The following is a 13,975-nucleotide window of genomic DNA, read 5'->3' on the forward strand; positions in this document are numbered from 1 at the left end:
ATCTTGGGGCAGATAAGTTTGGGTAGCATTGATCTAGGCAAAGCCCTTCATTCTACAAATAAGTAAAGTGACATTCAGAGATATGCTATAGCTTTTAGTGGTAAATTTGATACATGGGAGGAAACCGAGTATCTCTAGCTCACCATATACCACCTTGCACAACCTTGACTCTCAGGAAGAACTCCTGTCTCCTGAAGTTTTGACTAGTCTTATAACATTTATTATAAATACCACCAGCCTGAAAAAAAAAATTCTTTAAAACTGGCAATATTACAAAAAGGCACCAAGAGCATGGAACTCCATTCTATCTACAATCTACACTAGAAAGAAGGATGAAACTTAAAATATAGGTTGGAGAGGGTAGATATTTTGCTTGTTTTTTTTTTCCTTTCCACAAAGGCCAGATGTAGAAAAACTTATATCAATTATCCATCTTGCAGAAGAGGTTACACTGTCATTTGATCCTGGATCCATGTTGTAGCATCTTGCTCCACAGGATAAGGAATGTTGTTTCCACAGAAATATCTTACAGCATATCTATAAACCCCCAATTACTTCCTTCTAAACATTCTATACAGTTCTTCAAACTATCCCCCCCATAGGAAAAAGTAAAAACAAAGTCCATATTTCAGCGTGGTGCTTTCTCACCACAAAACATCCTAAGATGAAGAAACTTAAAGATCTGAAGAAAATAGTAACAGCATCTTGATAAATGGAATAATAAACTTTCTGTATTATTCCCTGCATTGGTACAAATTGCTTTATAATTTTTAAAGCACTTTCACATGTTATTCATTTGATCCCCAAAACAGTTTTGTGAGGTAGGTAGGACAAATTTTATAAATAAGAAAACTGACACAGAAAAATTAAGTGACTCGTTTATAGTCACACTATAACCTAGTGACGATGCTGGGACTGGAATCCAGGTCTCCAACTTCCAGTCCAGGGTAGGGTACTTCCCATCAAGAATAAGGAAGTCAAAAACTGGGCCTGACCTGTTTAGCAGGCTTATTCTCAACTATATCTGTTCTGTCTGATCTTCTCTTGGCATTCCACTGAATGTCATGGGTCTCTTGATTCAAGCTTTCTTTACCAGGAGACTGTGGAGTGAATTCATCTTCTATCATTTTATAATCTTTATCATCCTTTATTTTTGCGGTTGCTTCTGTACTATGACTATCCTGAAATCAGAAAGGAGGCAACAAAGAATTCTAATTAATTAGTGCAACATAGCTCTACTAGAAGCCAACACAGAATTCTGCTCTGAGATACTGCTAAGGTATCTATAGCCATCCCCTTCTTGGGTGAAGTAATTAGAAAACTTAGAAGGAATCACAGTTTCTGACTCAAAAAATTCAGGATCAAGGGATAACTGGATGATACTCTTTCTTATGACCTATATGATACCTGTTTTTGAGAATTTCAAGTGTGATCATGTAGAAGAAGGTTTAGAAGATTCTTTTTTTTTGGGGGGGGGGGGGCTTGTTTCTGACTTGGTATCAGAGGGTAGACATAGAACCAATGAGTGAAAGTACAATGGGTTCAGCATGAGAAAGAAACTCATAAAAATTAAAACTGTCCTAAAATAGAAAGTCCTATCTGAGGAGATAAGCAAATTTCCTCTCACTGGAAGTATTCAAAAATTGGGTACCTGAACCACTTGGCAGGAATGGTGTAGAGCAGTTTCATGTTTCAGATAGGGACTAAACTAGATGGTTCTTTGCAACTCAAGTTTCTGATCTTACTACAGTGTTGATTACTACAACACTGAGCCCAAAATCTTGAAGACCCATTTTCCTAGATACCACGTATCTCATACCACCTTGGAAGCCCCCAATTCCTTTTAATGGCAGGCTATAGGAAACTACTGAAGGTAATGGTAAAAGCTTTATGATTATCCAAAGGAATTAAACTACAACAAGCTTGTCCAATGTGGTTTTAAATGGGACTTTATTTTAAACAGGCTTATTTTACTTGGAAAAAAAAAAGTAAAATGGAAGTTATCATTTTAGTAGATTGGTTGAGTTAATGTCAAAAATTTCGCAACTTTTTTCTAAAATAATTCAGGTCTATACTGGTTCACATGGTATGCCTTCCATGTTGGGTCTTCTATTAAAAAAAAAGGTTACTTTAGGAAAGTGAGCAAAATGTTCTCCACGCATGTACAATTTCAAATTTGTAAATAATGTGGGGGTGGCTAAAACAACAATTTTTAAAGTGGATGCCATGCCAAGTGTCCTGATTTTACCATGGGCATCATTCATGGGCAAGTAATTAACTTTGCCGTCAGAACACACATGGAAATATGTTATTGGAAAACAAAGAAAGATTCTGAAAGGCAACAAACAGTTTAAAGACTTCAGTAACAGCCATAAGAAGGGAAGGAAAAGAGGGATAAACCCTTGGTTTTCAATCAATGTGCTACTTAAAGAGAAGGGAATAAAAAGGAATAAGAGAAAGCCAAATTTGTCTTGCTTTTGTTCTACTTAAAAGACTGTTTCACTGTAGAATTTTTAATTCATATTTTCAATATTTTCTTTATAATGCAAGGCTTGGGCATTCCATGTGGGCTTTGTTTTGTTTCTGCTTAGTTATAGCTTGTCTAGCTTAGAAAAGATTACCATGAGAAACCTAATTATAGTGGTCCTTTTCACACAGCCTCCAACGCAATGGAGTTTAGGGGTCTTACTCAATGGCTGCTGCCATGGAAAAGCCCACAGTTGTTTTATGGATCAGCCCTTTCAGAATTTGGCTATTGCTTTGCTAAACAAGGACAAGATAACACCCCCCACTTCTTCATAGGAGCCCACAAAATGAAAAATTAATCAGGATACCTTATTCATTTCTCCATTATCTGATGGTCTGGGTTCATCATCTGGAAACTCTCTCTGTAGCAGTGCTCTGCCTCTTTGGAAGTTGCCCGAGTCACTTTCCCTAAAAGAAAGAACAACTAAGGAAAGAATGTAGGTAGCTCTCTGTAGGCAGGAGCCTACAAAAGGGCCAAGACACACTGGTGACTGTTTGGAAATATTTGGTCCCACAACACAATTTCATCTACTTTTTTTAAATTGGGCAATTTAAAAATGCATGCAGGTGATGTAGGGGAAAAATGCTAAGGAGTCGGGGGCAGCTAGGTTGCGCAGTGGATAGAGCACCAGCCCTGGAGTCAGGAGTACCTGAGTTCAAATCTGGCCTCAGACAGTATAACACTTACTAGCTGTGTGACCCTGGGCAAGTCACTTAACCCCAACTTGCCTCACTAGAAAAAAAAATGCTAAGGAATAGAAATAAAGGAAGCCAAAAATCTGCCTGACCTCCACTTAGCTTAAATCTATCTTTTGCAAAAGGCCCCTTCCCAGTCCTCTTCTCAATTAGTGATTACCTCCGATTTATTCTGTATCTACTTTTTAAATACATAGCTATTTCTGTATCATTTCCTGAATTAGAATGTGAGTCATTAAGGGCAGGGCCTGCTTTTTGGTTCGTTTTTTTGGGGGGGTTTTGGGGGGTTGGGGGGTGGGGCAGGAGGTTGTATTCCAGTGCTTAGCATTGCTTGTCACAAGTATGCTCTTAATAAGTGCTTGTTGACTTGACTTGGAGTTTCTTAGTACCAAAGCGGTGGCATATCCCTGAATATTTGCACCCGAACACTAATGGTCTTGATTTGTGACTGGGCACACAGTAGGTATTTAATAAATGCTAGTTGGTTGGTTAACATTAAATTGTTCATTAACATTGATTAACATTAAAGAGGGTTCTTGTTACTTCTGTGCTCCATCCATGGTAGTAAGAGAGATCACCAACTTTTGTGTTGTTATCCTGGATTTAAGTGACTCATTTAGAAAAGGAGTTTGGAGATCTCTTTTGTTTATTTTCTGGATTTTTTTTTTTGGTGGATCAATTCAAATGCCACTCCTGTGAACTTTTAAAACAATATGTTCATACCTTTCTTATACACTTACATATTTGAATTCTATATTTATTTGTGCCACACGTCATCTCTATTATTAGATTTTAAGATCCTGGGGGCCATGAACTGAATTTAAATCCATCTTTATGCTTCTTTTCACACTGAATACTCTAGGAACTAAGAAATTACTATCAAATAAATTAATTAATTAATTAATGAAGCATATTATTAACCTGAACAAAATGTGTGCGGGTTTCCATTTTTCCCAAAAAAAATTTTAGGTAAGATGAACATATTCTTTAGCAGTCACTACTTGAATGTGTATCTTTCACTGTGAATAATTTGGCTTGGTAAAATTCAATCACAGCATTCAGAAATAATATAACTTTGATCTTTTTGAAAATAAACTTTGAAATCATTCAAATTTATCTGATTTATACATTTCTTCATGGCTTGTACTTAAACCTAGTCTGTATTATTTTTCCATGTTCCTACCCTCATTTTTATGAGCTATATGAAACTGTTTATTTTCATGTAATAAGACATATGATATCTATGAAATATTTGCTTGAATTTTATTTATGAACTGATGAAGATTAAATAATGTTGGAAAAATTCACAAAATTTATTAATATCTTGGATCAACTTAAATGTAAATGTGAATTAAAATAGACATCATCTATGATATAATTATATGCGCACTGCAGTTTACTTCGTTACCACTAGATGCAGCCATACAACCTTCCAAAATATAGCATTTTCTCCAAATCCTGCAAGTGAGTTGTTCAGCTTGTGAGAATTTTCTAATATTTTCCAGCAGACTGCTACAGGAGATTTAGTGATAAACACACCCACCATCACTAAAATGAATTAAAGTAGACTTTTAAGTTATATAAATCATATTCATTTAGGGAGGAGAGGATGCACACCTTTTTAATGGAAATTATTATTTTCACATGAGATGATAGATAAATCTACTCAGTATTAATCTAATTTTTTTTAGAGGGGAACTTATGAGATATGACTGACAAACTGAAAGCATCATTTCAAAGATGAATTTTTCTGCATATTGACTTCAACATCATGATTTTACCATATTTTATTTTGGGCACATTATATTTCACCCCTTCTTGATGATGCTTTTTTTAACAATACCGAAAAATATCTGCAAGCTTGATTGGGAAGTTGCCAGAGCAAGGATTTTAACATCTCACCCTATCTGCTTTGCTCTATAATCTGTGCACAACCGTGTGTGGGGTCTAAACGGAATGATCACAGAGGCCATCCCAATGAATCACCCTCTTATGCTATCAGTAAGATTCTTAGCTACATATGTTATCAATGATCAGAATCAGGTTAATTTGTTTAAAATCTAATCTTCAAACAAAGCTGCTAAGAGACCCATAAAATATACATTTAAAACATCTGAAAGCATAAGAGGGATTTTTTCCCTTTATTGGAAAAGCTATAAAATGTCTACGTCCATGCCATATTAGCACGTACACTCAGTATCTAAGAAAATGGTCTGTTTCATTGGAAGTCTTATACACAATTTTATTTTTACAACACTTAAGTGTGCAGAAAACTTCCAAAAATAACAGCCTGCAATGAAGGGATAGCCGTATGGCTTGTAAAATCTAAAACAATCCAAGAAAGCAACTCTAAGAATAGCTGGCTAATTAAAAGCTAAACTAAACAAATGTGCCTATGGGATTTACTATTTACAAGTAGGAAAAAGTTCCAGGAACTGAGTATCGTTCAGTGAACTATAAGAACTTCAAAGAGTCCAAAATTCAACTGTTTCTGAGGAGGAGAAGCAGATTCAGGGTTGAGTAACTTATTGGAGATAACTTTGACTGACCTGAAAGCCCACACATCACCAACTTGGAAAACAACCTGAAATTTCAGCACTAAGCAGCATAATGACTACAAGATGGTGAGGGTGGGTTGAGTATACTTACAATTCTTGCTGCCGTGCTTTGGGATAAACAGAACTTATCAGTCAAGCTGCAAACAGTGCCATAATTTACAAAGTTAGTGAAAAGACAGGAATTTAAATTTCAGGCTTAGAATACAGGAGAACTTAGAGCTTTATTTATCATAATTAATTTCTGCTTTCCCAGCCCCAGTGCTCTAAAGATCCCTCATCTTCCTGTAAGGGGCTCAAACTTCTCTTTATCCAATATTATCTCAAATATTTTTATTGACACTTAAGAATGAGAGAGGAATACTCTCACTAAAAGTCAAAGCATCAGATCTGGCATCTAATTTCCAGTTCATCTTCCTCCTACTGGTCCACACAACCTCCCACTGAGGCGGCAGCCCTTGAAATGATACCAAGTGGAATTATTTGAATTGACAACCATCTTCCTAATTATGCAAAAATTTCTTCCTCCCCACATCCTATTAAATTTCCAAAAGCTGCTTCCCAATCCTTCTCCCTCCTTCCAACTCTGCCCTTGCAAAGGAATAAGAACTGTCAATGTATAAGAGCAACTGTAGGGGTTTAAGGCTCATTTCTGAACTTCATCAATAACTCTGTAGTGGTCACTCACATCAGTTTGGGCTGCCCTTGGAAAGGGATTCCAAGCTCTCTCTTCTCTCTCTGTTTCTGTCTCTGTTTCTGTCTCTGTTTCTGTCTGTCTGTCTCTGTCTCTGTCTCTCTCTGGCTTTTTCTGTCTCTCTCACTTCTCCTTCCCTCTCCCTCCCTCTTTCTCTATTCCTTTCCCCCCCTTGCCTCCTCCCCCTTTCTCTCTTTTTCTCATTCCCACTTCTTCTAGACAAGCCACTTAACTGCCTCATTACTATCACAGTCACAGTAATGCCACTAGCTACTGCACAGGTGCCAGAATGCCCCATTAATGTTTGTAAAGATACACAAAAGCCTCCTAGATGAAAGGTGTAATAAAGCATGAAATATTTCCATTTTCCCCAATAAACTAAAATGTACCTGCTGTCTGTCACTCTCTAGAGGCCAAACGATTTATACACATGGAATGGAAACCAATACCTCTGTTTGCTTAGCAAGAACCATAAAGATTTCTCCAAAAATGCCAAACTGTCATGTAATGGTGATAGTCTCTTAGTCAAGTAAAAGTGAAGGAAAACACTAAAACTTTAATGTTGTACCCCCTAAAAAGGAAAAAAAAAAAACAAGCCAAAAAGAATCTGATAAAAACATCTTCTCTACAACTACCATTTAGAATCTATACTGTAATGGCACCTAAATTTATATCTGTCCCAGTTATCTAGATGTTGGGATAGCAACCAATAATGAATGCACTGGAATTAAGCCAGGTAATGCATAAGAGCAAAACAGTCAAATACTTGGTGTTTTTGTTTTGTTTAAACTCTGCCCAAGCAAGCTCAGTTTGATTCCTGCAGTCATTAAGTTGGGGGGTTGGGGGTTGGGGGGGGCAGGCAGCAAACAAAGCTTCTACCTCAACTTTCAGGAAGTTCTACCTTGTTCTATTAATAATGAAATGACCCCTTTAGACTTGAATTCCTGTCTTAAGCACCTTCACCGCCAATGGTTAGGATCAGTCATCTAGAATACCAGAGACAAAACAAGAGAATCTTGGAATTTTAGAGCTGGAAGGGATATTAGAGATCATCTCAACCAGTTCTCCCACATTACCAATGAAGAAATCAGAGGCTCAGGCAAGAAATGTCAAAGTAGGTGATATTTGTGTGTGACACCATTTCTGCACCACCTTCCTATATCCATTGCTTTTATTTATTCTATATGCTGTAATGTGGCTTTTTATCAAGAAATCAACATGCATTTATTAAGGTCCTAACAAGTTTAAATTATTGTGCCATGCACTAGGAAGAAGGCCAGGGACTGGAACTATGATTTCATTGCTACAAAAATAAAACTCCCTGGATAAAGAAACTCCTTTTAGCAATCGAAGTCTATATCCTCTCTATAACCTACATTTTCAGGGCACTAGGTTAAGTGACTTACCCAGGGTCACACAGCCAACAATGGGTCCAAGGTGGGACCTGAATTCTAGTCTTCCTGGTTTTGAGATGTAGCCACAACCAGTGAAACAGTCCCTGCCTGTCCTCAAATAACTTACTTCACAATTCCACCCAAGTCTGGGGAAACCAGGCACTGGGTTTAAAAAAAAAAAAAAACCCTCTTCTAAATTCCCATTTTTGATTCCCTTAAGGATGAAAGAAATCTCATTAAAATATGAGGGTGGGGTCAAGCTACTTCACCCCATTTTGACTAGATGCCTTAAGCACATCTTGATCAAGAACCCTCGTGTTACATTTGAAGTTTCTGAAAGCCTTTTGTAGAAGTGAAACAACAGTAGATATGAGGTCTTTCTTGAAGAAGGCCTAGTCCCCCACCCCCCTGGGTAATCCCTGAATTTACCCCCTGACTCTTCAGGTAAGAATGTGCAACAACATCCCTACATTGGTTCCAGGGAGCTGAGATCCTTGCCCATTCCCTATCCCATGAAGGGATCTCTCAACTCTGAGATCTGTCTAGTACCAACTGCTACAACCAACTGGACCTGGGTCCAGGGCAGACTGGGGTACTTTGCCTTTTCCCAATAATAGGACCCCTCTACAACGGACAAAACCACCACTACCACACACAGGTTTAAGACTATCAACTAACCTTATGAAGGAAAGAACATCAAACTTCCTATCTCAGAAGGAAAGTTTATTCTCTCTCCCCCAACAGAACTTTCCAAATAAGGTGAAACTCTCCTTGAAATGATTTAGAACCAGGAGTTAACTGGCAGTCACTCTCTTAGGTAAGAAAATAAACTGTCTTGAGTGAAAAATTCTTGTACAATTCCCTCAGTGCATAAGGCCATCCAACTGGGTTCTTGACAGAATTTTCTAGGTGTTTTTTACTACAAATGCTATAGTAATATTTTTTCTGAGGCAGTTAGATGGAGTAGTGGATTGGGCACAAGGCATGAAGGCAAGGAGACCTGAGTTCAAATCTAGCATCAGATACTTAATAGCTGTGTGACCCTGGGCAATTCACTGCCTCAGTATCCTCAATTGTAAATTGTATTTGTTTTTAAGGGGGAGGGGCGAGCAAGGCCTTTAATAAATACTTATTTCCTTCCTTCTCTTTTCTTCTTTCTTCTTTCTGGGGGTCCTTGTGCTACATTCTCTTTGAAGTATAGTAAAATTTCATCCAAAATTTTCTCCTGCAATGTATTCTTGCTACTTCAGAGGATACTCCTAATGGAATTCCAAACTTACCCAATAACAGGAAAAGTATGCTTAGTTAAACACAATAGAAAACAAATTCAAATAAGCTCTGAACAAGCATGAGACAAGAGAAAAAGGGATTAATCACTTAGGGGTAATGATTATGATTACAAATGGGCTGGCCTCATTTCACAAAGAAGGCAAGCATTCTATATCTCCTTAAAAGCAAAAGAGAGAGAAAAGGAAGGAGGGGAAAAGGAAAGGAAGGGGGAAGGGGGAAAGAGGTAGGGGGGAGGGGAAGGGGGAAGGGGAAAGGGGGAAGGGGAAAGGGAAAGGGAAAGGGAAAAGGAAAAGGAAAGGGAAGGGAAGGGCCATTTATGAGCTATCATAGTATGCTCCAGGTGCTAGGAAACATTTTAGGGATGCAATCCCCATACTTCTCAAGTTAGCCTCAATATCAATACTTGTGCCAGATTTAGTCAGTCCTTAAATTTCAATGAATCAACAAATGCAGTCTGGCACAAATCACTTCAAAAAGAACTAGTCTGACTTTTAAGGAAATCATGTGGAAATCTTTGTAAGATTACAATTTGAAACAAAAAAGAGAAAACAAAATTTATAACTTTTTTAGTGAATCTATGGTATCCTAGAATCTAGGGTATCTTAAGTGGAGAAGATTGGGGGACGGGGGTCCCTACAATTGTCAAGCACTCAGTTTTAACCTTTACAAGCTCTGTCACATAGCCCACATGTGCTCGGTGGTATGCTTATCCTACCTCCTTCTTACAAGTTGGGTTTCCAGAGCTAGGCTGGCCAAATCTCCTTTTCAAGGTTCTAGGGTAATCCGGAAAAGTCAGGAGGGATTCTGCAATACCACAGCTCAAGCACCCACTGTTGTGCTTCACCCTCAAGAATATCAGTTGAGAATCAATTTGATAGAGGCATCTAGGTGGTGCAGTGAATAGCACATAAACCCTAGAGTCAGGAGGACCTTAGTTCCAATCTAGCCTCAGACACTTACTAGTAGTATGACTCTGGGTAAGTCACTTAACCCTGACAGCCTTAAAAAAATAATAACAATAATAATAATAAAACAGAGGGAATCAATTTAGTCAACCAGCCTTAACTAGTTTTTAGAAAGGGGTATTTATAAAAGAAGTACAATGAAAACAGTTAGTACAAAACATTACTAACACACTCTCCCAACTCATAAGTGTACAGGGAAGTGGGTTTAGGCTTACAGAGCACATGCTGCAAAGGGGTAACTCACAGCTACCAGTTGCTGGAAGTCCTTTCCCCCACCCCACCCCACCCCCCATTCATAGTATACAGTAGTCCCCTTAAACAGGGTAAATCTGTGTCCATCTTTGTCCTTGGATCCTAATGAAGACCCTAATGCCAATTGATCTGAAGACATCATTTAGGACATCAGTGGGAAAAAAGGGAAGACAACACTCCTCAGAACCTTTGAAGTTAGAAGGCCCTTCTCCAATCAAAGGAAGTTCAGGGATAAAGGTAAAGAGACCAGCCCAAACCAAGGCCTCTCCTTCCCCTCTGGGCAATTAGATCCTACTCTTATAAATGAAATGTAAACTAAAGTGTAGGTTTAACACTTCAAAGGAGAATTTGTATTTTAAAAGGATAGCTAGTTGATTCAATTGCATTTGGAAGGGAAGGGGGATGACAGTTTTAAATAGGAGGTTCTTCCTAATGTCTGCCTAGTCCAAATTTATTCCATTTCTCAATTTGGCAGGACAGAAGAGAAGATGTACTACTCTACATCTCAGAGAGTTGCTTATCCCTTAGAGCAAGTGATCCATATGCTCTTAACTTTTTTATGCACAGAACATAATAAAAGGAGACATTTGGACGCCAGGTTTAATAGGGTCAGGGATCATAGATCTAGAACCAGAACAAACCTCAGAGGTCATCTGGTACAAGCTTTCATTTTACATATGAGTAAACTGAGGCCTAGAAAGGTTTGCTGACTTGCCCGTGGTCACACAGATAGTAAGTGCCAAAGGGAGGATTTGAATCTCAGCAATTGATATCAATTAAATTTTTATCTTCATGTCCAGAACTATAAACACTATAAAACCAAATGCAATCTTTTCATTTTTACTTACTATAGGAAAGGCTTGGTTCAAGTTGAATCTTTAGCCAAATGTTCACCCTCTGACCCCAGTCTCCTGGAGCCTCCACCTCCCACAGCCTCTCCTGCTCCTCTGGATAGGTCAGTAAGAATTTTCGACAAACTGAGAAGGAAATCCAAAGGGGAAAAGAAATTAGAGAATTAAGTGTCAACTAAGAGCACTGCATTGCAACAAAATTGGGTCATTTTTATTCCAACATTATTTCCATAAGCTACCTTAACTTCATAGTTTACCTCATTATATAGGTTAGCTTAATTTCAGATGCATACCAATAGGAGTTAGTTAAACCCTTTGACACAATACAGGTGTGTGGCCCTGGGAAAGTTACTTAACCTCCTAGCTTAACTAGGCAACTTGCACAGAAGGTTGTGGTTACCTGCATTGGCAGAGAAAATCTCCTCACATGAGAGTTCCTTCTATCAGCGAAATCACAAGTCCAATCCCTAGCCTGATCAACGTAATTAGGTCCATGCATTACTGCAGTAGCCTTCTAGCTGACCACCAGCCTGAAATCTCTTTCCTCCTCCAAACCATACCACATTCATCTGCCACAATTATCTCTACCAAATCCCATTTTCATCATGTTGTTCCCTTGCTCAAGAACCCACATAGCTCACTAGTCTGCTTTTTAACTTTTTCTTTAGAGTTCTCTACTACACAATCCTAACATGTGCATGTTGCCTGATGCACACTCAAGTCTCGTGTGTGTGTGTGTGTGTGTGTGTGTGTGTGTGTGTGTGTGTGTGTGTTCCTTACAAACCTCTAAGTAGACTGTAGGTTTCTTGGTAAAAGAGAAAAGGCTGTGACATCTAGTTAAAAGGTATTCCCTTGAAGCTCCCAGGTCAGTACTAAGGACACAGTTGGTTCTCAAACTGCACTGACTGATGGGTTGGTTAGATTAACAAAGTGACTTCTCACAGTCTTTCTCCTAACAGTGTAGTCCATTCTTCCATACTCTTCCTGTTCACCACACACCAGAATATTAAATGCTTGAGGAGGGGCAGCTAGGTGGCGCAGTGGATAGAGCACCAGCCCTGGAGTCAGGAGTACCTGAGTTCAAATCCGGCCTCAGACACTTAACACTTACTAGCTGTGTGATCCTGGGCAAGTCGCTTAACCCCAATTGCCTCACTAAAAAAAAAAAAAAAGAGAAATGCATGAGGAAAACATTTCTAATCCCCAGAGACATTCCTCAGAATGGGTACAAGTCAAGTCTCCAATCAGGAAGAAAAAATAAATTAGCACCAAACAACTCAGAATAAATTGTCATTCAGGCTCTTTACAGGTCAGATAGAAGTAGAGAAGTAACCTCAGGGATGGGTGGGACCCTACAGTGCCTACAGGGCTTTCTAACTGGGAACTCCCGCCAAGCCCTCAAGCTCTCTTCAACCTTTCATTCCCTCAGAGGAAGATGAAAAATGTTCTTAGTAGTTGTTTTGCTTTATTGAAAGAATGAACTTTAGGAAGTGTGAGAGAAGTGAGTGGCCAGGCCTACTCAAATAATGATGTCAGAATGGAATGAGAATGAAGAGAGTGAGTCCTCCTGGGAGAAAGTTAGCAATGGCCTCCTGGTTTCTGGCACACACTGATGCCATAAAGTGAGTTCTGTGCTGTAGAGAGCCTAGAGCTATATTTGAAGCAATTCAATGAATCCATGGAGTTTAATAATAGCCTGAGAGTTAGAAAATACAAAGAAATAAATAAAATCACGTGGGCGAAAAACATGAATGCTTGTCCCACCTCCAGAATCTTCCTCTTAGGACTTCAAATTAATGACAGGACTTTATTGTTTCATTGTCCCGCCCCCCCCCCTTCTCATTGCCATTATCCCATTGTCTTGAAGGCACAGGACCCTAGAATCATAGCTTTAGAGATCTTGGAGTCCAACCCCTTCATTTTACAGCTGAGAAAAATGAGACCTAGAGAGGTTCATCTATTTGCTAGCAATCACAGAGTAGGTATCTAAGGTAAGATATGAATCCAGGTCTTGCTGGCTCCATGTCTAGTGTTGTACTAGTACTTATAATTTTTTTTTTAATGCACGTTGTGATAAAAGCTGCTTTGAGAAGAACAGAATTCTGGAAACAATAGGTGGATCAATTTCAAGTTGTGTCTCAATTTTTCAGGCTGGGGAGATGAAAAAAATAAATAAATAAAGGCCTTCCAGCCCCTTTCCCAAATATAGCTATCCACTGAAACTTGCCCCTTTCAGGGTTAAGGGCTACCAAGCTAAGAGGGAAAGGTCCACACCAGGTACTGGGGCTACCATATGTTCAAATGCCCAATACACTAAGTACTCTCCCTTCTCTGTGGTTGCTGATTACCTTTTCTTAAACTGAAGAGGCAATTCTCCAGTGGTTTCTAGTTGAAGGGTTGAAAGTTAATGAACTGTAAGCACAAATGGGAGATCAAAGAAGTTCTGACATTCCCTAAAAAGCAGCAGTGCCAACATGCTGTAGGGAGAACAATGGTTTCTCCCCCCTGGTGTTTTTTTTTTCTTCTTGCAACATTTTATTTTTGTTGAATTGTGTGTGGGGAGAAAATTATTCCTCATAATTTTTCAGGTTAAGAAGGAGTTGCCCCTTTTGATCAAACAATATTTGAAAGGAACAAGAGAGATAATCAAGGATGAAAGAAAAACTAAGTGTCCACCCACCCAGAGTAGATGGACTTGCTATCATGGAAAAGCTGGTGGCAAACCTGATGATGGAACACAGGGACCATCAGT

General features: G+C 38.7%; 1 protein-coding gene across 1 annotated transcript in view; it reads right to left on the reverse strand.

Annotated features, from left to right (window-relative positions):
- Positions 1–651: 651 nt before the first annotated feature.
- Positions 652–13,975, reverse strand: part of LOC122740462 (protein FAM169B-like) — a 108,930-nt gene continuing 95,606 nt past the window's right edge. Inside the window, 4 exon segments of the mRNA XM_043982684.1 lie at positions 652–1,181; positions 2,835–2,878; positions 2,881–2,934; positions 11,221–11,349. Of these exon segments, the coding sequence (XP_043838619.1) occupies positions 978–1,181; positions 2,835–2,878; positions 2,881–2,934; positions 11,221–11,349 (431 nt within the window). The 3' untranslated portion in view covers positions 652–977.

The sequence above is a fragment of the Dromiciops gliroides genome, chromosome 2, assembly GCF_019393635.1.
Source record: "Dromiciops gliroides isolate mDroGli1 chromosome 2, mDroGli1.pri, whole genome shotgun sequence".
Classification (NCBI taxonomy): Eukaryota; Metazoa; Chordata; class Mammalia; order Microbiotheria; family Microbiotheriidae; genus Dromiciops; species Dromiciops gliroides.